Raw genomic sequence first — 26,475 nt, 5'->3', positions numbered from 1 at the left:
GCCTTTTCGATCGATGTTGCTTTTGTGCTAGCCTTCTTAAGGCAATCTTGTTTAACTCATGTCTGTACTCGGATATTGTTCCTTCCGCTGACTCGTTTGTATTCTAGCTTATGTATTCGAGCCCTCGAGGCCCCTGGCTTGTAATATAAAGCTTGTATTATTTTAAATTTGTGTCTAGAGTTGTGTTGTGATATTTTCTCATGAGTCTCTGAACTTGATTGTAAATATTTGCATGTATGATTAGTGTACGATTGAATCGGAGGCGTCACAGATAAGGATTACAGAGTTGCATCCCCTAACTTAACAACAATAGCAGGTAAGGATAATAAATATAGTAGTTGCATCCCCCTCGCACAAAACAATCTTCTTGCATCATGGAGCATGTTAATCAGATAGTTCCCGAACCAGTGCATCATTCCTGTCATAGACAGAACTCTTCACACAAGGATTCGCCAAGAAAGTCTTGTAGATTTCCTTTAATGGAATCTACAAACTCAGGCACAAGTTGCACACACACTGACTTAAGCCTTGGCGATGATCTGAATATCAGTTTTAGGAAATCATGTTCATGGTCTTGTCCACTGAAGCCGTTGACCTGCACTACTCCAAGACGGGTGAACAAGATACTTTGGCATCTCTAATTCTTTGGCTCCTCACAACGGCAATTTCCTCGGCATGCCATCCTCTGAAGCAGATGAACGGTATTAACATGCATTTTATTTATGATCCAGAGTAGTATTTAATAGGTGGCTATTACTACTATTTTTGCCTCCCTGAACAAGGGAAAAGGGCACGTATTACAATGTATATCCCTGTGAACACAAGAAAAAAATGAAGAACATGTACTCCCTCCGTCCGGGTGTATAAGTCATCTTAGGAGTAGCACCATGACCTAGGTGGCTGTAGATTGGCTGAGGAGGAGCACCGCGACCAGCTTAATTTCCAATCAGAGCGCTGCACAAAAGGAAGCAAAATCAGCATTTAATAGGATGTCTTTTCAGCTCTCCATGCAGGCCCACGTACGTGATACTCCAGCCGCGATCAACGCCCAGCATGCAAAACTGTCTTCAATATCCTGCCTAACCAACGCCCAGCCGCGATGCATGCATTTGCCGTTCTCGTGCGAGCGCCTCCTCTTCCTCCCCGCGCATCTTCTTCCTCGGCGCGCCTCCTCTGGCCGAAAATTTTCAGTCCAAATCTTCCTCCCGCGTATCCTCCTTCCTCCCCGCGCCTCCTTTAGCTCCAAATTTTTGGTTTTAGATCAACCGCGCGAAGCTGTGAAATGCATGGCGCCCTCCTCCTCGTCCATGCCTCTCTTCCTTGCCTTCACGATCTGATCCTTCATGGCGCCCATCTTCTTCTCCATGGCGCCCATCTTCTCCTCCATGGCGCCCTTCACCTTGCTGCAAGTCTTCTCCATGGCGCCCGCATCCTCCCTCATCTCCATGGATCCAATCTGGAAACCTTCTCCTTCCATGGCGAACAGCCTGCTTTTTCTCTCCTACCCCGTGTTTCCTTCTGCCATGGCTTATAAAGGATGGGAAGAACAGCATGCACGGCATGCAGATTTCGTTTCACACTAGAGAAGAGGTAAAACGGGAGGAGAGGGGTTTCCACGTGGGGAGAACGAGGCAGCGGAGGGAATCGAGGAACAAACAGAACGCTCGTTAATGAGGCTGGGAGGGTAACGAGGAGAATTTAATGTTACACGCCTAAACGTTTTGGGAAAATCTGGTTTTCGTAAGATGACTTATACACCCGGACGGAGGGAGTAGCATGTATGTAGGATAGAAGCCAGGGGCAGAATTACCTCCTGCTAAACTGGAATGACGACGATAAGCGTTTTTGTCACGGCACAAATCTAATGCAACCGAAACAGACGCAAGACAAATGGTCCAAAAAATGCCCAGGTGAAGCAACATTTATGTACAATAGCGAGAAGTGGGTAACCGGAAGCCTCTCCAGCTCTTGTGCAAACAGCATGCCTTCTGCACGCTCCCACGCATCATCCAAATTATTCTGCAAAACAATACAATTCAGCAGGATACTATGCATAAAAAGAATTGAAGTTTTGATGTGCAAATTTGCCAGACTGGGTACAAACACGAAATACTAGACGCTTACAGGGAGTGATATATGCAACTAGAGGCCATGAACGGGAGGACGGCGCTTTCGTACTCAGGCATGAAGACCGCAATGTTGTCCACATGCCAACAACCGAACACAAGAGCCGGGTCTGTGAAGCGTCAGTCCCAATCAAAAATCTCCAGCATTGGCGCGATGGAGACGCTGAACTTCGGGCCGGTCTCGAATTCCATTTTAAAATGCTTAAGCATTGGCGTCACGAAGTTGATGCTACTCCATACCGTGTCACTTGTGAGAACAAGCGTCCCCAACGACCCGGAGTGGACCACGATGTCGTATGCAGAAGATGTCACCCTCAGCAAGCGCAAACACAAGCAGAGGGTGACCAGGGTGCTGACGTCCATGACGTGGCAACAATCGAGGCATAGTACCTCCACCGCCGGGGACACGCTGGTTAGCATCCGTGTGAAGCAGATGGGCTTATACTAGGTGATCTGTACCACCGAGGCGCACTCGAAGAAGGGCAACTCTACTTCCATGTACCTGTCGTATTGGTAACTCAATCCGAGCAGATTCGCCAAGAACTTGACCGCGGCCGGCAGAAGGGACTATAAGGCAGCTTCGTCGCAACATTTGCTGTGAGAGATCTTGATGTAGAGGGTGTTCGACACCCAAGGTGAACCGTCCAAGCCACCGAGCGCGGCTTCGACCTTGGCGGGCGCGATGTCGCGGAATATGAGATCTGGGAGGGACGTCCACAGGCCGCGCCACCCGTGCGACAGGACGTTGTGCGAGTGGTGCTGCGACAGCATCGTAACCGCTCGAGGACCAGGAGGAGCATGTCGTCGGGGAGGGCGCTGAGGAGGTCAGGTCCTCCGCCGGGACCACGCCGGAAGAGAACTCAATGCGGCGGTCGCGACGAGCGCCTTAGAGGACGACCCGTCACATGGGCATCTGGGTGGGGCACCTCTCCAGCCTCTTCCATGGATCCATGGGTTGTCCGTGAGGAATACGCTCGAACACTCAAAGCAGAAGAGGACGCCCGAACATTCAGAACTACCAAGGCCAAGATGCAAGTTGGAGACTCAATCCGACTGCTCCCAAGGGTTGGACTTCAGGATTGGTCCCACGTGTCATTCATAATGAGAAAGGTTTGGTCCACCAGAAAGAATTGATGTCGCGCCAGGCGAACAGGCAAGACAGGTGAGAAGAACCAGTTAAACAAGTTGGACTGTCCGGCTGGTATGGGCCGACTGACTATTAGGCGCGTACACATTGCATGTAACGAGGGGCTCCTTAAAGAGATCTGTAGCACATACGGGCGCTTGTAATGAACTAATAGAACTTCAAACTAGTGCTTCTGGAGCTTTCCGAACATTTCAGAGACAATAACAAGTTAGGTTCGTGTATCCATTAGCACTCCATGGACGTCTGTTTCAGAGACTATAACGTCCACACTTGTAGTTATTCACGCCTACAAGATAGACGCCGCTAGTGCAACTTATATAACCATTGATACTCAATAGACGCTTGCTTAACTGTAGTTGTAATTATTCCAGCCTGCAAGGAACACGCTGGCACTACAACCTATGTACTAACCATTTGTACTCCATACACGAGTGTTTAAGCGTTCTACGAAACTGCTGCTACAAAAGTTGATTACACGCATTGGGACAAGGCGTCTATAAAGGTTTTTTTGGTTGCCCACCGCGTACTTGTTAGCTATGGGAGAAACTACCCCACGCGTGTTGACCAATAGAAGTTTACAACTCCCAAGTACTTATCAAAGCATGCATGCACACTCTCATTTCCCAAGTCCCCATGGAAACGCCAAATGCTCTGACGTCCTATCGTTGGCATACACGTCGAATCAAAATACGCGGCTGGAGCAGACGAATCGTCCAGTCGTCTTTAAATTAGTACGCCTGTGTGCTCGGGAATCGCTGCACATTCATCCTCATCATCATCCAACAGAACAAGCCATTCTTCTCTGTGCTTGGGTCTGCCATGGCCCGTGGGGGCAGCTCTAGATGGGAAAACAACCAAGGAGCTTTGACCAAGGTTGCGGAAGCAAAAGAGAGGTATAGACGCCTCGCGGCTGCCACAGGGGCAGGCGAGAGCTCTAACAAACGCACTTGTCCCGAGGGCGAGCAGGCACGCGAGGGCTCTGAGAAGCGGAGTCGTCCTAGGGCCGACCGACCGGCATATGCCTCTAACAGGCCCGTTGAGGACATCGCCGACTGGGCAAAGCTGAGCAATGACGCACTGGACAAGGCGACATCTCTCATCCACAAAGTTATGGATGACAAGGAGAAGGCAACCGCTCTGATCGTCAAACTTATGGATGAGAAGGAGAAGCTAGCATTGAGCGAGACTTCCTCAAGGAGGAGATCGCCGGAGCTACACGACGACAGAAAGGCCTTACTGTAGGACGTAGCCGCCGTCATTGTCAAACTGATGGATGAGAAAGAGAAGATCAACATCGAGCGCAACCTGCAGATGGATGAATCCATCATAGCTTTGAAGCAATGTCATGAAGACATCAAAGAGATCATTCAAGCTCATGTCGACAAGGACAAAGCCATGGACGCAATGAAGAAGATGGTGGAAGACAATCAAGAGGAGATGATGCTGGCGGAGGCGTTGAAGAAAAAGATTCAGGAATTACTCGCCGATCAACCCATCATTAACGTGGCTGTAAAAATCGAATAGAGCATCCACCCCTATAGTTGTAAGGGTTTACTAAATCTGCCATCCTGTTAAAGGTTAACTGATGTTAAAAGTAACATCCGCAGTTAACTAAATTGTCCTAGTGATCAATTGTAACTCCTTCTTTACAGTTAACTCAATTTGTCCTAGTGTTAAAAGTTTACTGAAGTTTTTTAGTTAACTGAAGGAGACATGCTATTAATACTTTACTGCATTTTCAGTTGACTGAAATTGTCTAAAAGTTTATTGCATTTGTCATCATGTTAAAAGTTTACTGCATCTGTCCTCGTGTTAAATTTTAAATCAATATTTTCAGTTCACTTAATCTCTCCGGGTGTTAAAAGTTTACTGCACATGTCCTTGTGTTAAAATTTTAACGAATTTGTACAGCAACTAAATATTCCAATTATCTATCTCAAGCTGGGAGTTCAAAGTTAACTGTGTCACACCTAGTATGTGATTCTATCCGAGAGGAACTCGAAGGTCCCACCAAGGATAGAGCCGCATATTGAAGACGCTTTTGCAAGGTGGATATCATTACATCGTACCATTACATAATAGATGGGGATACATACAAAAGACATACAATGCCACATGAATACATTGAACATTATACACGAGAACAACATCCGATTACGGATGGAACACAAACAAAACTCAAATGACATCCATCCTGCTAGCCCAGGTTGCCGATCAAGAACCTAACCCCTGAACGAAGAAGAAGCAGAAGAAGAACTCCAAGACAAACAAACATCGCTCTCACGTCAGATCATCGCATTACCTGTTCCTGCAACTGTTATTGTAGTAAACTGTGAGCCACGAGGACTCAGCAATCCCATTATCATGGGTATCAAGACTAGCAAAGCTTAATCGTAAGGAATGGATAAGTGGTGAGGTTGCAGCAAGCGACAAAGCATTGTATGGTGGCTAACTTACGAGTACAAAAATAAGATGAGAAGCTACGCAACGGTCGCAAACTAGTAATGATCAAGAAGTGATCCTGCACTACTTACATTCAAACATAACCCTACCATGTTCTCTTCTCGAACTCACCCGAAAAGACACCATGACAGTTACACACGCGGTTGGTGTATTTTTTATTCGAATCTGGTGTCAAATTCTCTACAACCGAACATTAAAAATTCTCATCTGCCACATAACTGCAGGCACAACTCTCAAAAGTTTAATCCCTGCAGGGGTGTCCCAACTTAGCCCATGACAAGCTCATGATCCGCGGAGACAATCCTCCATCGCAGGACATCCGATCAGACTCAGGATCCCGGTGCACAAGACATTTCGACAATGGTAAAACTAATCCAGCAAGACCTCCCGGCGTGCCGACACCCTAATAGGAGCCGCGTGTATCTAGTCTCAGGCCACGACGGATGAGCGACGCATACAGGTACCAAAATAACCCAGGTTGCCCCGGGGCATCCCCGCACAGTGCTCTAGTTTGGGACCAACACTATCAACACTGGCCCCTGTATTATGTGGAAAATCCTTGGGTTCATGATGCCCTATGCCAATTAATTAATTAATTCAGTATTATTATGTTGGCAAATGTTAAAACCAATGTTGGGCCTTGCTGGAAGAGTTTTATTCAAAGTGAACTGTCAAGAGGGGCCCATAAACCCTCATCGTGTTAGGGACGCAAAATCAAGGAACATAACACCGGTATGACGGAAACTAGGGCGGCAAGAGTGGAACAAAACACCAGGCATAAGGCTGAGCCTTCCACCCTTTACCAAGTATACATGTGCATTAATTAAATAAGAGATATTGGGATATCCCAAGATATCCAAGATATCCATGTCGCAACATGGAACAACCTACATCTACACCTGCAACTAGCAACGCTATAAGAGGGGCTGAGCAAAGCGGTAACTGAAGGAAATATGCCCCAGAGGCAATAATAAAGTTATTATTTATTTCCTTATTTCATGATAAATGTTTATTTCGTGCTAGAATTGTATTAACCAGAAACTTACTACATGCGTGAATACATAGACAAAACATAGTGTCCCTAGTATGCCTCTACTTGTCTAGCTTGTTAATCAAAGATGGTTATGTTCCTAACCATAGACATGTGTTGTCATTTGATGAACGGGATCACATCATTAGGAGAATGATGTGATGGACAAGACCCATCCGTTAGCTTAGCATCATGATCGTTACAGTTTCATTGCTACTACTTTCTTCATGACTTATACATGTTCCTCAGACTATGAGATTATGCAACTCCCGAATACAGGAGGAACACTTTGTATGCTACCAAACGTCACAACATGAAAGGGTGATTATAAAGGTGCTCTACAGGTGTCTCCGAAGGTGTTTGTTTGGTTGGCATAGATCAAGATTAGGATTTGTCACTCCGTGTTTCGGAGAGGTATCTCTGGGTCCTCTCGGTAATACTCATCACTATAAGCCTTGCAAGCATTGTGAGTAATGAGTTAGTTACGGGATGAAGTATTACGGAACGAGTAAAGAGATTTTTCCAGTAACGAGATTAAAATAGGTATGATGATACCGATGATCGAATCTCGGGCAAGTAACATATCGATGACAAAGGGAACAATGTATATTGTCATGCGGTTTGAGTGATAAAGATCTTCGCAGAATATGTAGGAACCAATATGAGCATCCAGGTTCCGCTATTGGTTATTGACCGGAGACGTGTCTCGGTCATGTCTACATAGTTCTCGAACCCGTAGGGTCCGCACGCTTAACGTTCGATGACGATTGGTACTATGAATTTATGTGATATGATGTACCAAAGATTGTTCGGAGTCCCGGATGTGATCACGGACATGACGAGGAGTCTCAAAATGGTCGAGAAATAAAGATTGATATGTTGGACGATTATATTCGAACACCGCAAGTGTTCCGGAGAAGTTTCGGATAAAACTGGAGTGCCGGAAGGGTTATCGGAACCACCAGAGAAGTAATGGGCCTTATTGGGCCTAGGAGAGATAGAGAGGGGCTGCCAAGGGCTGGCCACGCGCCCCCCCATGGGCCTAGTCCGAATTGGACTAAGGGGAGGGGAGGCGCCCCCTCCTTCCTTCTCTTCCCCCCTCCTTCCTTCTTCTCCTAGTAGGACTAGGAAAGGGGGGAGTCCTACTCCTACTAGGAGGAGGATTCCTCCCCCCTTGGCGCGCCTATGAGGACCGGCCGGCCTCCCCTCTTCTCCTTTATATACGGGGGAGGGGGCACCCCAAAGACACACAAGTTCATTATTTAGCCGTGTGCGATGCCCCCCTTCATAGTTACACACCTCGGTCATATCATCGTAGTGCTTAGGCAAAGGCCTGCGCCGGTAACTTCATCATCACCGTCACCACGCCGTCGTGCTGACGAAACTCTCCCTCGACCTTAGCTGGATCTAGAGTTCGTGGGACGTCACCGAGCTGAACGTGTGTAGATCGCGGAGGTGCCGCAGCTTTGGTGCTAGGATCGGTCGGATCATGAAGACGTATGACTACATCAACCGCATTGTCATAATGCTTCCGCTTTCGGTCTACGAGGTTACATGGACACACTCTCCCCTCTCGTTGCTATGCATCACCTAGATAGATCTTGCATGATCGTAGGATTTTTTTTTGAAATTACCGCGTTCCCCAACAGTAACATAGCCAAACAACGGTTTGCTGGGATGGTGAAAAAGGTTAGAGGCTGTTTCATCGCATATTGGGAGGCTTGATATACAAGTGGTAGGAATCGCGACATAGCGATAGCATCGAGACGACTAGCATACAATGATAGTAGTGAGATCCAGGGTATCGGTCAACTTGCCTGAAATCCCGCTAGTAAGAAGATCGAGTCCATGAAGAAGACAAACAGGCATAGACGAACCAAGTGTAGTCGAACGAATCCTCACGATCGCAACAAAACAGGAACTATCAAGAAGAAGCACAACCGGAAAGAAGCAAACAACAAGGTAAACACCCAACACATAAACATGGCACGATGCTCAACCAAGTAGGATGCATGACAAGGCTACATGATGCTACTCATGGCAAGAGATGATGCATACAAGAGCCCCACATCAAAACAAGTTTAAATGAGGCCGGAAACAACATATAACAATTCCAGAAAGTCCTCATATGCAAATTTTGAAATTGTTTCAGATCTGAACAAAACCATAACTTGAAGTTGTTAAATAGCAAGTTAAAGTGCACCAGGATGATCTACCCGATTTTTTAGTCAAGTTACATATAAAGTTCATTTAATTCGGAGCTACAGTCTAGAAGATATGAGCAACACAAGTTAAACATGACATTGATGCAAAATGCATTTAAGCATCAAGAAAACACACTCAAAACATGGACGCAACAAGATATTATGAAACTACATGAAATTCTAATCAAGATTCATATAGAGCATGCTCAAAATGGAGCAATGTTTCAACACATACACTCAAAACAAGATATAACAACAATCTGCCCAAAACAGCAAGTAGGCACTTTGCAACCATCAAAACAATATGCTACAGGAATCATATGAGCACAAACTTGATATGCGCTCAATGTACAGATAACATGCTTCAAATATCATTAAGGTTCAGGTTCATAGGCATCAAGGTTAAACCAATATGATCTATGCAAAAAAAACTTTATAACACAGATTATGACTGAAAAACAGCGCATATGTATGAGCGGAGTTAATATGATGACATATTGGAGGCATGAAACAAAGATGCTACAACAACTATACATAGCAAACAGGGACATGGCATCAAAGTATACATAACAAAGAGCAAATAACATCAAGGCATCATATGCATATGGCTCATGGATTAGAGGGAACCATCAAGACAAGTTTGAAAGTTGTAACAGTTTCAGCAAGTGTAAACAGCAACATCATCATAACATGTTCGCAATCTTGTAACAGAGGTCATATGAAGTCGAATATTATCAAACTTGTAATTTGAAAAAATTACTCATAGCATACTTCAAAACAAGTAATTGGAGTATCTACAAAACAGTCATAGATTAATTAATATCAAGCTCACAACATGGCATCATGAAGTTAACAGAAAACTAGAACATCATTTAGGCAAGTTCATGGCAATTAAAACATATCCTACAGGACATATATGAGGCATCAAATGGCATTGAATGATAGATCATAATACGGAAATCAAAACATGTCAACTAGGCATCTCCGAATTATGCATGGATTAAATGGTAGCATCAAGCAAACATAGCAACATGATATGACAAATTCAGACTTAGCAGAACATTAACAGCAAGTAGCCCACTTCATAAGCTTGATTCACTCACCACGGGGCATATAAATATAAATGGATTGCACCACTGCAAATACAGCATGACTATGCTCCTAAAACATGTTGACATGATGCTCAAAAGAAAATCACACAAAAAGATATAAAAATGATAAAATGACAAGTTATAACAGTTTTCAGCAGTTAACATCAGTAAGCACTTTTGCAATAGAGGTTAACATGTCAATATGCACCCGAACGTGAATGCAAATCACACCAACATGTAGAGCACTCTGATCTTAACATTTTCATATCAAGATCATCACCATATGATCAACAGGGATAAAGATACAACACTCGCAAAATGCCTAAATGATGTTAACAGGCAGCAGATTTCAGCAGTTTATATCACTTAACAGTTTTGCGGCGAAGATTAAGGCATCAAGATGGACAGTAACATGAATGCAAAATACACTAGAATTTAGAGCATCAAGAAATGAACATTTTGACATATTATACACATAAAATGAAGCAATATGCACAAAGTTATGACCATCCAAACATGCATACATGATGTAATAAAATCTGGGACTGGAATTTTTATACCCTTGGGAAAAACGGGACGGAGGGAAGCGGGACGGCGCGGTGCAGGACGGATCCGGCCGTTTGGCTGGATGAGCCGGTGGATCTGGTCCACCTGACCAGATCCGGGCGGCGGACTCTGCCGAGGGGCGTCGCCGGTGAAGAGGCGGCAAGGCGCGGGAGGCCGGCAGAGCTCCGGCGAGCGGCGGAGGCGGCGGCGCGAGGCGCGGAGCGGCGCACGGTGGCGGCGCGGGCGGCGCGGCGAACGGGCGGTGGCGGTGCAACTAGCGCGGTGGAGGTGGTCGGTGGCGGCGAGGCCCAAGGCGGCGGCGGTCGGCAGAGGCGCGCGCGCGGCGCAGGGCCGATCTGGCCCGGGGCGGGCCCGATCTGGGCTCCCTCGGCCCGCGACGGTGACTGGTGGCGCGGGGGCGACGTGGAGGCCTCCCATTGGCCGGAGGTGGCGGCTGAACGTGTCCGGCGGCGAGGTGGACATGTCCGGCAGCGGGAGGAGAGGATGCTAGGGTTTTTACCCGTGATTTGTGGAGGGGGAGGCTAATATATAGGTTAAGGGAGTTAGGAGAGGGTTATTGAGGTGCAGTTTTCGCCCACACGATCGTGATCCGACGGCAAAGATCATGTAGAGGGTTTAGATGGGCTAGTGGGCTGTGATGGAGGGGTGCTGAGCTGCAAAGAGAAAGGGGTCCGGCGGTTAATGCGGTTAAACATTGGGGCATCAAACAACCTCCAAATGGAACGAAATTTGACGGGCGGTCTACCGATGATGTACCAAGACCACTCGTCAACTCTCGGCCCATTCCGAGAACATTTTCTCCTGCGCATGAAACAAGATCTAGGAGGTGTGACGGGCGCATGCGAGTGTGGTTGGACTCAGAACGGACAACGGAGAGAACTAGGGGACCCGAACGGATGCAAGTTTTGAAAAACATGTAGATAAAATGCACATCATGACATGGCAAAGTGCAACATGCAAGCAAACGGCATGGCAACGACGGCGAATAACTGGATGACATCTGGTGCATCGGTCTCGGGGCATTACAATATTCCAGTTATCTATCTCAAGCTGGGAGTTCAAAGTTAACTGAATATTCCAGTAGTCCTGGGAGTTCTAAGTTAACTGAATTTTTGGGGTAAACTGAGTTTGTCCTCGTGTCAATTCTGAATTTAACCCAATCTGTGTTTGTGTTCAAATTTAAGTCAATTTGTCTGGGTTAAATAATTTTGTATCAGAGTTCAAATGTAACTAAATAGCAAAACAACAAAAGCAACAGTGATAACTTGTTAACTGCATACCAAAGGCATGAACCCAAGTTCATAGCATACATAAGCAACAAAAGCAACATTGATAAATTGCTAACTTATATGCTGAATGTATACTTAATCAGCATACCTAACTGGCCTTCACTTTGATCTGCAACTTCTTCAATTCTTCAGAGCCTCCATGATGCTTAGACAAAACGATGCTTAAACAATTCACATCAATCAATAGTCAAACCAAACCTTCTTCAGTTCTTCAGAACCTTCTGACGGCACAAACTAAACGAGGCCAAAACAAGTGATGCCAATCAGCAATCATACCAAACCACCGAAGTTACTTAGCTTCTCCAGGCGAACGGCGGTGGTAAGGCAGGGAGCCACTGCCCGCAGAGCCCGCTCCTGGTCCACGGGAGCCAGCTCGTCGAAGACGACGTTGAATGGCACGAATGGATTGCGGTGATGAAGTCCCGACAGGATTAGACCGCCAATGGCGATGGCACCACGGACCCCCTCCTTGTCCAGCGCCTCACCCACCGCCACATGGAGACGGTTCAACTCCTTGGAGAGATAACTAAAGAAGGTGACCATGTCAGGAAGCCGGAGCTCGTGGAATTCGATGGGATGACCGAACGGGTTTAGCTCGACGGCCGACATGGTCGCGGTCGCACGAGGGTACGCATCGCGAAGCCTCACCGCTTGCGTGGTGACATGATCCAGCAATCGGTCCAGGAGGAGGCGACCCTAGAGATTCTCACGATCGAAGCGCTCGCGCACCAGCGCAGCTGCCGATTCCTGCAACAACGCCGACGAGGCCACAAGCATCTTAGTCTTTGACTCCTGACGCTCATGAAGCTCCGTCAGCTGACGCTCATGACGGAGGAGCGGGTCACTCTTCTCCTCCCAGAGCTGACAGAGCTCCACATCCTTGGCCCGGAGCTGCGCATCCTTGGCCACGAGTTCCTCTCTGTGGCGCCTCACCTCTGACACCGTGATATCGTGGGCACCCATGGAAACCGGTACAAGGAATGGGGGGCAAGCAGGAGGAGGGGCGGAAAGGATGAAGATGGAGGAGGTGGCGGAAAGGATGAAGATGGAGGAGGGGCGGAATGGATGAAGATGGAGGTCAGCAGCGAAGATCGATCTAAATCTTTTGTTTTCCCCAGTCCATGCCCTTTCACATCAGCGGGTTTCCCCAGACCGGCCGCCCTAAAGACGCAACGGTTATATTTTCATTTTACCTGGGAGTCAAAAGCGACAAACGCATGGGCGATATAACGACGGAACACGCTTGACGCCTAGGCGTCTCACCTGTGGCTGGATACACGCCACACAAAAACACGTGACTACCGTTAACATGTGCACGCCATATTAATAGGCTTTTCTCCTATTGTGGTTACACGACGTATTGACAGGCACGTCAGAAGCGGCGACACCTTCGGGCCAGGCGTGTTTGACGTCTGTCACGCTGGTGGCCAGTGGTCGTCGTCGGTCAATGGCGCCTCGGCGGGCGGCACAGCGACATGCAAGTGTGGCGCCTTGCGGTCCGGCGTGAATGGGGGTCAAGCGACGAAATAAGTTTTTGGGGAGTCAGCGAACAATATAAGGCAGCCCAGGGGTCATTTAGTAAAAATAATACCATGTAGTTGTACTGCGGCTACACAGAACGAATGGTCGGCCTGCCACACCCGGGGCCACTCCTGTTGCCCGGCCTAGCCTGGCTACGCCGCTGCCTATGAATCAAGCAATCAACCTAGAAAAAATTCCTATATTCAAAAAACCCAACATATCGAAACATAGAAAAAAATCCTAGAAATTTTAATCCTTCAAAATTCCTACCCTTAAGGCCTTGTTCGGATAAACCTCTCCTGGAGGGGATTGAAGAGGTTTGGAGGGGATTGGGTGAGATTTTGACTTGTATGGGATTTAATCCACCTCAATCCACTTCAAACCCCTTCAATTTTGATGCAACCGAACAAGGCCTAAAGAATTTCTGAAGACCAGCTATCTGAGCGGCAGAATAATGTCTTGCTGTAAAGTTGTTAAATGCAGTATTGCACAAGGGGTCCGCTGTTGGTCTCCGAGAGGATTTTGCATTTCATGACCTGTGATCCGTTGGCTGGCCATGGCCTATTTACTTGTGAATTGCTAAATTATGGATGAAACTTTAGGTGTAATCGTTGTGAAATTCCACGAAGGGATTGTTAATTCTCTCCACGTAGGTAAGCATGAAAACCTGACGTGGTCACATTGCTAACTCAAAAAAAAGTTAAAAAAAAAAGACAGTGGAGCAGGCAAATCCAACCCTTTTGATTAACGAAAACCAGGTGTTCTGATCACATTGCTAACCAACGAAATGATTGAACTAGACAGTGAGCCAGATGCTTGCCTATGGCAAGGCAGAATTCAGAGTGGTGAACCAACACGTTTCAGGGTTCAGGACGCGTTGTTAGCTAGCATGTTCCTTCTTGATCTCGTTGGTGTGGACGGCAGCCACCACGTCGCCGCAATCATCGGGGCGGTCACCGGTGTCGTCGGAGCAGTGAGCGCCCTTCTTGGATGGCCTGCAGCCTGGCCCGGCGGGGTACTTGCGAGCGTTGAGGTCGATCTTGTGCAGCGCGGCCTTGCCCAGGTCGACACCACACATGTCCGAGAGGCGGACGAGGTAGAGGAGCACGTCGGCGAGCTCCTCACCGAGGTGCTCCGTCTCCCTCTCTTCCCACCCGGGCAGCCCCTTGGGCACCTCCCCTTTCCACTGGAATATCTCAGAGAGCTCTCCCACCTCACCCACCTGCACCCACAACGTATCACAAACCACATTACACCACCGGACATGATCAGAAGAGACAGATGAGCTACAGGTGGAGTATAAAGTAGCTACAGCCTACAGACTTCCGACATTTGCCTGTTCTATTGGCAGCACAAATGTTGGCAAAAGAGGGCAGTATGAATTATGGTACAGGCCTTTTAGTTGCTTTCTCCAGCACAGCTATGTAGTAGTACTATACTAGTACAGTATGAAAAAAGGATCCCTGCTTACTGAATCATAGTTTTGCCTTCATATAAGCAAGAGCAAACAAACAAAACAAGAAGTCCAATATATTATCATGATTATGATTTATGGGTTCATAATACGAAACAAACAGAGGACATTTCAACACGATGGGTGATGTTACCATACCTATTACAGACCTCTGTTTATATCATGATATAAGTGGTTTTGGAAGGTACACCTATATGGATTTCGTGAGCAATTGTGCAGTTACTCCGCTTATTGTAGATGTTAATAATAAGTTTATAAAGTTTAATTTAAGACAAAGCTAATATGCAGAGTAAAATAAAAATGAAGGGAGCATTTGGGTAGGTCAAAGGAATACAGGGTTATTACAACTTCAGGTGTGTTTTATGTGACAGTAAAAACATGAGCAAGCCAAATTTGAACAACTGATCCTCCAAGAAGTCGAAATAAAGAGCTCACCATCCTTGGGAATGTAAAAGGAGACTACTAGAAAGAGTCACAGAAGCAGCAAAAATGATTTGCCCAAAAGAAGACAAATCTTTACAATTAATGATTTCCTTACCTCATGGAATAGGCAAAAAAACACGCCCATTATTTGCTATTCCTAGAAGTATAGTAAAAAACAGATCAAACGCAGAAGGATAGAAGTTAAAAAACAGATCAAACGCAGAAGGATAAAAACAGCCAGGTACAAACAATAATAAGGATCATAAAGAATAAGATCTCCAACAGTAATTCACCAAGAAAATTGCCCCCAAATGAATCTACAAGGACAAAGAAAAAGGCTAAATAACCAAAGAGAGGTTCAGAGGGGAGAAATCAAGAAATGAGTCAGAGGGGCGGACCAGAGCAAGCAGGAGGTTCCTCGGGCTGTGGTACTGCTCCCAGTCCCTCTCCCTGGCGAAGTCGGCCATCTTCTTCCTCAGCTCCTCCAGGGTCACCGCCGCCGCGCCCGCCTCCTCCGACGCAACAGCATTCATCTTCTCTGTAACACACACTCGCGCACACGGTAAAGACTTGCAGAGGCTGTGACACTAGAATAGGGAGAAGACGAGGCGGCTTTATATGAGGTACCGGAGGAGAGAGGACGACAAGCGGAAGGGGACAGCCGGAGGAGCAACCCTAGATATGTTTTTATTTGGGGGATGGGAAGCTGAATGGTGCGCGAATTTTAGTTCCGCCCGGTCCGGGTTCCGCTCGAGTGAAAAGCACTCTTCCGACGAATTGACAACAGGTGCATCAAATCAAACGGAAAAAGTCCAAAATAAATCCTGAACTTTGAATCCCGGAAATTGGCACTCTGAACTTGTAATCCCGATCTATTTTGGATCCTAGACCTGTTTGACACATTGGGAAGACTACAATCCCGGGCTGGATTCCAGCTACTCTCGCGGATTAGAATTTGGACCGGCCCACTATAACACAACAAGAATTCGTGAGGTTTAAAAAATGTTCACACATTTCTAAAATTGTTCAAAAGTTAAAAATGTTTCTGTTTTCTATTTTTTGCACAAATTCAATTCGTTTTGTGTTTTTAAAAACTGTTTGGAGTTTCGTGTTTCACACAAAATCAACTCTATTGGCATTTTAAAAAACTGTTCGCGATTTTAAAAAAATCACATTTATCAAAAAATATTTAGAATTCCAACAGTTTTTCACATGCTATGAAAAATATTTTGTATTTCCAAAATTGTGTCACATTTTTTATATACTGTTTTTGGAATTTCGTAAATTATTTCATAAAGAAAATGTTTCGGATTGTTGGTAGTGGATTCGACTGGCGAGTCCACCAGACATGAAGTGAGTTTTTTTCCTTAACACGCGACGTAAAAATTATTATTTTCTTTCTCTTAACGGGGACGTAATAATTCCAAAACAAAGAAACATGTTGTGGAGTCGAACTTGGGACCTGGTAGCCACTACACCAGACGACTATGACTGATATAGTCAGAGGCCTAAAATATTTAATCAGGAACCAAAGCGTCGAACTTTGAAAACATCTTTTAGGGGCAAACAATTATTGAAAACGTATTTATTTATGAAATCTTTGAACATTTTATAAAGTGCGAAAACTTTTTGAGAATTTTGAATACTTTTAAAAAACCAACAACTTTGAAAAAGCGAACACCTTTATAAACATTTTTTCAAACCTGGGCAAAAATTTAAAGAGCAAACAATTTTTGAAACATAATTTTTTTTCTGCAACCTGAACCAAATTTTAAAGTGCGGACACGTTTTGATACATAAACATTTTCTGAAACCTGAAAATATTTTGTGACATCTAAAAAAGATCACAAGTTTTAAAAAATGAACGGGCCAATCCAAATGTTTATACAATGTATAATAATATTTGTGTGATTCAAAAAAATGTTTTATTCATTCAAAAAAATGTAACATTTCAAGAATGATCACGAGTTCCAAAAATTGTGTTTGTGACATTTTTAAAAGAATGTGTTTACAATGTAAAAAAAATGTTTGCGTTATGTAAAAAAATGTGTCATAACCTTAACAGAATATATGTGGCATGTCCTTGAAAAAAGTGTATGCAAGTTTAAAAATGTTGAACCATGTAAAAGAGTGTTGTGTAGTTTTATAAAAAAATTATTGTCATTAAGAAAATGTAAAACATGTAGTTGAAAAAATATTACCATGTATTCAAAAAGTTTTGAAAACATGTAATTTATAAATGTACATAATGTATTTGAAAATATCAAAAGTTTATCCAAAAATATTTAATGTGTGTGTTAAAAATGTACATTGGGTACTGAGAAAAATTAGACATGTGTAAAGATGAAAAATGAAAAGAAAACAAAAAAGGAAGAAACTAAGAAAAACCAGATTAGTGCGCGCGCCCGAGCAACTGCGCTACTGGGCCGGCCCAATTCAGCAAATCCCGACTATGTTCTGTCAAGGTTTAAAATAGACCGGGATTAGAGAGTTTGGTGTGCTGATTTCAGGGATTGAGAGTTAGGGGTTTGATTTAGCTTTTACCTACAAATTGAAGGTTTGTTTTGGACTTTTTCCCAAATCAAACACATCAACCCGGTGCACCAAACATTCGTCTTATCCAACCCGGTGCCAATGTCATTGTCGTCCGGCTTGCGGAGACGGTCGGGGGCGGACTCCGCCCCGGGCCGCCCGCCTTGCCCCTGGCTGTAGAGTTGGTCATTGATCTGACATCGGCAACGACATCAGCGTGGTTATTCTCGGCCGATCCTCGGCCCAGACCAACACGAGTTTCGCGTCGGCACGCATCCAAACCGGCGCCACGTTTGAGCGTTGCGAATGCTGAATGAAGCATGACATTACATTGCTCCTCCTTGTCTGTCGCCTTGTTGGATGTTGTCTTGCTGCATGAGGACGTGTCGCCGCCTACTGAGGTAGTGAAGGAGGCGGCCGTGCGCATTGGCGACCATCGAGGAGGTGTCTCCTCCTCCTTCATGGAGGACGCGCGCCATCAAGACGGAGATGGCGGCGCAACTCCTTGCCATGCCCCAAACGGCGCAGCCGACCAGCTGGACGAAGCGTCCATAGCGGTTGTACGGCGGTGCTCCAACTATGTCTTACACGGCGCCGTGGTGGGGGGCGTCGGCTCCTCCTTGACGTGATGGTGTGGTGAGGACCAAGTTGTTGCGCGGCCTCAACAAAGAGGGGCAGCTACTCCCCGCCATAATTGGAGACCCACGAGAAGATTCTAGATTATCGAACCCACTGGAAGGTTTGCTAAATACAAGGTGGTTTTCTGCATGCACTTGCTAACAAAATAGTTTCAGTTTCCCGAACCAAAATATACACTTACTAAAAAAGAATGATAAGGGAAATATGTGGGGGCTTAAGATTTTACCTATAATTGTATATTTGTATTTGGGATCCTACCTAAGTATTCAACATGGCCTGATAGACAACACTACACATATGTAGTCTACGTGTTGTCTACGGAAGATCTGTCCAAATAACTCCACAACCACATGCACCCGCACCATGGTTCTATTGTTCAACCAGGGCCCTTACCGTCTTGCAGGGTTACCTAGGGTTACCTTGATTATTAGTGATTAATCAAGACCGACGCATTGGGCATTTAATGGCTACATTGTTTGTGTCGCGGAGAGTAGTTTTTAACTACCTTAATAATCTTACTTTCATCGACGTATAGCGTTTCACTCCTCTCTGCACTTAACCTCTCCTTGATTGATCCTTGGTGTCTCACGTACCCGCGGGGCCTTCGAATGAGGTAGAGACGACACACAAATCCGTTGCATAACACATAGAAAATAACATTATTACTGAAGTAAATCAACAATTCCGTTGTGCGAGTTCATTAGGCTGTGAGGTCATGCCTCGGCCCTTAGCCTGAGAGGACTACTCGCACATCGAAAATAAATCACAGGCAAAAGACATTATAGATGGTACTTGAGCATGAATGATTGGAATAGTCTTACAATGTAGCTGTATGCGAAGTACTCTTGATTACAAGTTTATGGCTATGGCTATGGGGATGAAGACTACAAAGATGAAGATGGGAATGATGGCGGCTGCAGAGGAATGACTTGGTGGATGAGCGACTCCTCTAGCCGAAGGGTTTTCTTCTACCTTATATGGTCCTGATATGTGAAATAGGGTTTCTGGGCTGATGCATTGCGAATTGACCTTGGGTGCCTTCACGAAAGATGGCAATGATGACGTTAAGAAAGTGGTGGTAGATGGTATGGCCACTGATACGAGAAGGCGTGCTCGTACCAGACCCCGTCTTCTCCTCGGGAGCTTCTTGTGTGCCCCGGTTAATTGGACTTGATCACTAGGCCTATTATCTTCCATATAGGCTTGATTCTTCACCTAAAATGGCCCGCTCATGCAAGGAACAAAATTTAAAGAGATCTGCAATCTTTCACATATCAATAGTCTATTCACCCCCCCCCCCCTCTATACATGCCTTAATCGATCCTACAATTTCACACAACGGTTGAGCCGCTCATCCTCTCTCTTTTGACCTATGATTCTGTGATTTAAGCAAGTTTAGATTTTTTTTCCTTTGATCTTTTACTCTTGGACGTTGGTGAGTCCTAGGCGGTAGCCGATAGGTGTCGTCGATGAGGAATCGTTTTGTGATTTACCCCAAAAGTTTGTGAAGGTTTGGAGGTTGTTTCCAGGTCTATCACTAGTGTTTGAGAGATCATCTATGTGATAATATATCAAGGAGAAGAGGGTGAGCCTTCGGTGGTGAAGGTGCTTGAAGAAGAGTAATTGAGAGAATCAAATGCCTAGGACGCATAAAAGCTTTTAGCATTTGGAGAAGTAAGAGGCTTTCCTGGTATGCTATCACTACTAGGAAAATGCTTATACGTAGAACTTTACCAGTAGCGCTTGTTTGGAACCCCACGCTACTGGTAAATACCAGTAGCGCTTGGTACAAAACGCGTTGCTGATATTACTTAGCAGCAGCGTGGGTTTTTTTGGGCAGCGCTACTAGTAAGTGTGCCACACCATGCCCCCGGGTTAAGACATAGTAGCAACGTGAGTGATCAAGCCAGCGCTACTACTAAAGACATAGTTGTAGCGTCTAGCTTGCAAAACGCGCTACTATCACCCCCGCTAAAAAAATCCACCCAACACCCGCGCACACACTCCACTCTTCCTCCTCCCCCATCCAACGATTCCCCAATCCTCCTCTCCTCTACCCCAACCCCGCCGCCGGCGGCCTCGTCTCCCTCTACCCCCGACGCCGCCGCTCCACCCTCTCCCGCGCCCCTCACCTTGTCTCCCATCCGTAGATCGGGCAAGAAGGTGAGGCAGCCCCCAGATCCACGACGGCATGGAGGTCCGAAACCCTAGCTAGCATGGCCACCGAGCCGCAGGCGGAAGCAGGTGCAGCACCGGATCCCTCTCCTCCTCCTCCTCCTCCTCCTCCTCCTCCTTCCATGGCCTTCTCATCTTCCCTTTTGACCTTGCTGCTGCGACTTGATTTCCTTCCTCTCCCTCTTCCTCATGCACGTAGGACAAAGCCATGGCGCTGGAAACCCTTGACGTCCGTCCATGGAACCGACAACAGGCAGGCCATGGTGGCGGCCAGATGACTTTCTCCTCCCCTCCCCCCGTCACCACGAGAGGAGAGGAGAGGAGAGGACAGGAGGGGGACATCCAGCAAGCAGGCCATGGCGGTGGCCAGATCCACCCACCGGACCAGCCTCGTGAGGAGACAGACGGCATGGAGCTGGTTTACTAAAGTTTGAAAACATTGCATGTTGGTTTCTTCTTTTTGTTGGTTTGAAATTGCTGCTCTCATTGGATTGTAAATCATGCGATCTCTTCTAGTTTTATTGTAAATCATGCTATGTTCCAAACTCCTTTTTATTCTCCTCATATGATATTGGTCATCTTTTGTTTTCTGTCCTGATGCCTCATGTATTTACAGTAGTAATGTTCTAAATTTAGTATTTCTTGAACATGGTCAGGAACTCAAACATTGGATGCTGGCAAAATAGAAGTTCCTTCACCAAAGAAAGTAATTCCACTGATTCCAGGATTTTTGAGTTCTTAGTAGTGTTCTATTTATAGACCTAGTGGTCATTTCACTGTTTCTTAGTTGGTTGTGTTGCTGATCCCGTTGAAACTCTCTATTTTTTGATCATTGGACCAGTTCTAGTTATCGTAAGTGCAATCTCTAACAGCAAAGCATTTTCCTAAGGGTCATGTCTAGTAAGCCCAAGAAAACTAACGGGGAACACATGGGTATAGGGTGGCATCGACGACGACAACATCGACACGGGGTTGCGGCGGCGGCGGCGCTGACGACGGCGACATCGACAAGGGGCTGCGGCACCCACGACATCATCATGGTGCTACGGCGACGACGACGACAACAACATCAACATTGGCTTGTGGAGGCGCCGACGCCGACCTATAAGCGCGGCGTATATTGTATATATATGTATTAATTATCTATATCAGATATGGATGATTGACTGTATGCATAACATGTACGTATTATGAAATGCATGTGTGTGAGTACTATGAAATATTTGTCTAAATTGGAATAAATAGATTTTCATTTTTTTTAAATCCTAATTTATTACTAGTGGCGTTGGTGTATCATAGACGCGCTACTACTATTCTGTTAGTAGTAGCGTGGGCTAAAATAGTAGTAGCGCGGGGCACCAACGCTACGGGTATGTCTGTTAATAGTGGCGTGGGGTAAAACACACGCTACTGCTAAAAAATAATTGTAGCGTCATAGCAGTAGCGTGGGAACCTACGCTACTGGTAGTCCAAAAATCCACGCTAATGGTAAGGTTTTTCCTAATAGTGTATGTTTCCTCAATTACATGCACTAGGAATGGAAGAACTGTCTTACAGATTTGCAAGGGCAATACCAAGATTATACCGGAGAGCTTGTCATCATACTAGACAGGGTCTCACAGTGACTTACCGATCTCCATTCTTTGCAACACTTTGTGGCGAGCAGGTTCCAAAGTGCAACTACATCGTCAATGGGGCACAACTACACCATGATGTATTGCCTTGTCAATTATATCTATCCTCAATGCGCGATTGTGAAGACTATCTCTGAGCCCCAAGGTAAAAAACCTCTCTTCGCCCAAATACAAGAAGGTGCTAGGAATGATGTGGAGACGAAATTTGGAGTGCTCAGGGCACGTTGGGCTGTTGTTCGTAGACCTGCAAATATGTGGGATTTTGAGATATTGTGGGAGACATGACTGCATGTGTGATTATGCACAACATAATTGTGGAGGATGAGGGTGATGGCATACACAATGTTGATTTTGAGAAGCCTGGAGAACATGTCACCTCCCGGAATGAGATGCAGAACATGCTGCACATTTTTTTGGAGATGTGTCAGAAACTTCAAGATCGATAAGTGCATCAACTAAATAATAATCTAGTGGAGCATTTGTGGATGATCCATGATGTTGTTTGAATTTTATGCTACAAATAATCTGTATGTTTGTATTATGTATTTTTAAATTTGAATTGTTTTATTTCTGTGTTTAGCATATGTGTTTCTAGTGCTCATCAAGTTTGGTTGAAAAAGATCAACAAAAATGGCCGGACATACGGATAGGGGAGAAATGGGGGCGCCTTGGACAAACTATTTGTTGAGAACAAGGGATCTGTCACAAACATGTTCAGGTACATAAAGCGGCTGAATTTGACACTTGCCCTTGGAAATTCCCTAATATATATTTCAAGATCTTGGTGCGATGCATGGTCAAAGTTAGGATGTGAAACTATGATGGAACAAGTTCCAAGCAGTTATGAGCCGTTAGTGTAGTTATCCTTTGTAGATTTCAGATCTTTCATCGTACTAGCATGATGCACGTGCTTATAGATGGTGAAATAATGTTAGTGTACTTTATGTCCATTGCGTGATTTATGATTAGAAAAAAAAATGGTGAGAGACATGTAGCATCGGAGAATTTTAAATGACCATAGTAGGTTGGGAAGAGAACTAAAACCAAGATGAGTTGAAGTCACATTTTTTTCTTTGTTATGTGTACTTTTAAAAAAAGTCGGTCTCACATGAAAGTAGTGTGTTTGTTTGTTTATTATAGATCTCACATATTTGTAAAGTGCATTTATTTACGTGTCTCTTGCAAGGTTACTAGTTTCACATGTGGAGATGCGTGTATTTGTTTATTTGAAATGGATATTGGAGCCATATGTGAACTCATCACCAACTCCACTCTTTATAAGTAGGAAAGATGATACAAATTGCTAATGTCTAGCATAGGAATTGTCCATCTCTTCTTCTCTTGACAATGACCTCCTCCTTTATTCATGAGTCAAAATAGTAGCATCACAGCACTGGGATGACCGCACCAGGAGCAGAACCCATCCATAATACAATAGGAGAGAATTTAGCTAACCTAGCTAATTCATGAGCTACTAAATTACTCTCTCTAAAGCAATCATCATAGATTACATGGGTAAAATCTAAGGGCATAAAGTAGCAACAATCAAAAATTGCACTAGCAACAGAAGTAGAGTTGCCCTCTTTCAAAGCTTCAACGACCTACACATTATCTAAGCAGAGTTAAATTTTGCTACATCCCATAGTTCTTGCAAGATTCGTACCAAAATGAACTGTTGTCGCCTCCGACATAAATGAATCAAAGCAAGTATCAACTTTTTCATTAGCAGCAGCAACGAATTGTCCTTTGTGGTCCCTACGAACTGCGCCAATTGTTCCTTCGAGCGTATCAATGTTGAAGTCAACATCAACGTTTAGTTTGACATATCCATACCTTGGTTTCACCCAACCGGCCATTTTCCGCACTGGCTTCAGACTACATGATATAATGAAATTAGCCGCGAGACCTTTCACTGCCAAACTTGTTTGAGATGTGGTTTGGGTATATTCACCATGGGTCAATTTCCTCCTTTCATACCAAAGGTACCACGCTGTTGTTGCCACAGTTTCTCTCAGCTTTGGCAATTCTGGTATATGAATTTCATTGTCCTTCAAGCATAACAAGTGTTCCAAAACAGCTTCACCGACCCTGTCTACACTGGTTGCTCTCTTGATGACATCCTCTAGACCAAGAGGCTTCCAAACTTCCAACGCGAGTTTGCATTCAAACAGTAGGTGTTTAATTGTGTCGGGTCCTTGGTTGCATGCAGGGCAACTCGGGTTAATTTTGAGATGCTTATTCTCTAGAATAAATCGGCATGGGATCACACTATGCAACGCTCTCCAAATAAACTTTTTGATCTTTAACAGGCACAAAAGGCTCCAAACTAAGCTCCATGTGTCACCCTGGGTAGAAGTGTTCGAGATATGCCCTAGAGGCAATCATGTATGATGATATTTCCTACGTGTTTATGAGTAAAGATAGTCCTTGGACATTATTAATGATGTGTATCAGCAAGTACGTGACTTGTTTGTGGGACTATGCATTGTATGATGACTGTCCTAAAAGGTCCCTAGTCGAAAGGGCTGTGTGGACGCGCAGCTGACTAGACTAGCATATGACACGGTCGACGGCTTGGTCTCACTAGCCATGGAGCATTGGATGCTAACCGCATAATATGGACTTGGAAAGGTCTGGTCAGATTCAACGTAGTCGGATCTGAGTCGAGATAAGGTCCAAGTCGGACAGACCCAACTATGAGACGCAACGATATGTCATCTGTGAGTCTCTAGTACAACATACGTTCTATGTGTTGGGGAACATTGCAGAAAATAAAAAAATCTACGCTTCACCAAGATCAATCTATGGAGTTCATCTAGCAACGAGAGAGAGGCGTGCATCTACATACCCTTGTAGATCGCGAGCAGAAGCGTTCAAGAGAACGGGGTTGAGGGAGTCGTGCTCGTCGTGATCCAAATCACCGATGATCCTAGTGTTGAACGGACAGCACCTCCGCGTTCAACACACATATGGTTGGGGAAGACGTCTCCTCCTTATTGATCCAGCAAGGGGAAAGGAGAGGTTGATGGAGATCCAGCAGCACGACGGCGTGGTGGTGGAAGCAGCGGCGACCTCGGCAGGGCTTCGCCAAGCTCAACGAGAGGGAGAGGTGGTACGGGAGGAGAGGGAGGCGCCATGGACTAGGGTGCGGCTGCCCTCCCTTCCCCCCTCTTTATATAGGGGGCCTAGGGGTGCGCCGGCCCTGGAGATCCCATCTCCAAGGGGGGGGGGGGGCAGCGGCCTAGGGGGGGACTTGCCCCCCAAGTCAAGTGGGGCGCCCCCCCCCACCCCTAGGGTTTCCAACCCTAGGCGCAGGGGAGGCCCAAGTAGGGGCACCAGCCCACCAGGGGCTGGTTCCCTTCCCCTTTCAGCCCACGTGGCCCTCCGAGATAGGTGGCCCCACCCGGCGGACCCCTGAGACCCTTCCGGTGGTCCCGGTACAATACCGGTAACCCCCGAAACTTTCCCGTTGGCCGAAACTGGACTTCCTATATATAATTCTTTACCTCCGGACCATTCCGGAACTCCTCATGACGTCCAGGATCTCATCCGGGACTCCGAACAACTTTCGGGTTTCCGCATACTAATATCTCTACAACCCTAGCGTCACCGAATCTTAAGTGTGTAGACCCTACGGGTTCGGGAATCATGCAGACATGACCGAGATAGCTCTCCGGTCAATAACCAACAGCGGGATCTGGATACCCATGTTGGCTCCCACATATTCCTCGATGATCTCATCGGATGAACCACGATGTCGAGGATTCAAGTAATCCCGTATACAATTCCCTTTGTCAATCGGTACGTTACTTGCCCAAGATTCGATCGTCGGTATCCCAATACCTTGTTCAATCTTGTTACCGGCAAGTCACTTTACTCGTACCGTAATGCATGATCCCGTGACCAAACACTTGGTCACATTGATCTCATTATGATGATGCATTACCGAGTGGGCCCAGAGATACCTCTCTGTCATACGGAGTGACAAATCCCAGTCTCGATCCGTGTCAACCCAACAGATACTTTCGGGGGTACCTGTAGTATACCTTTATAGTCACCCAGTTACGTTGTGACGTTTGGTACACCCAAAGCACTCCTACGGTATCTGGGAGTTACACGATCTCATGGTCTAAGGAAATGATACTTGACATTGGAAAAGC

At 45.7% G+C, this 26,475-nt stretch overlaps 1 protein-coding gene and 1 pseudogene across 1 annotated transcript; both read right to left on the bottom strand.

The window, feature by feature from the left end:
* Nucleotides 1-372: 372 nt before the first annotated feature.
* LOC119360924 lies at nucleotides 373-2,897 on the bottom strand (annotated as a pseudogene).
* Nucleotides 2,898-14,155: 11,258 nt separating this feature from the next.
* On the bottom strand, nucleotides 14,156-16,066 carry LOC119364015 (dCTP pyrophosphatase 1-like). Its single transcript, XM_037629403.1, has 3 exons — nucleotides 15,963-16,066; nucleotides 15,734-15,873; nucleotides 14,156-14,660 (listed from the first exon to the last, which is right to left on the bottom strand). The coding sequence occupies exons 2-3, from the start codon at nucleotides 15,866-15,868 to the stop codon at nucleotides 14,319-14,321; spliced, it is 477 nt and encodes a 158-aa protein (XP_037485300.1). The 5' UTR covers nucleotides 15,869-15,873; nucleotides 15,963-16,066; the 3' UTR covers nucleotides 14,156-14,318.
* Between the last annotated feature and the right edge of the window lie 10,409 nt (nucleotides 16,067-26,475).

This window comes from Triticum dicoccoides, chromosome 2B, assembly GCF_002162155.2.
Source record: "Triticum dicoccoides isolate Atlit2015 ecotype Zavitan chromosome 2B, WEW_v2.0, whole genome shotgun sequence".
In the NCBI taxonomy this organism is placed as follows: domain Eukaryota; kingdom Viridiplantae; phylum Streptophyta; class Magnoliopsida; order Poales; family Poaceae; genus Triticum; species Triticum dicoccoides.
This window is presented reverse-complemented; position numbering and strand designations above follow the sequence as displayed.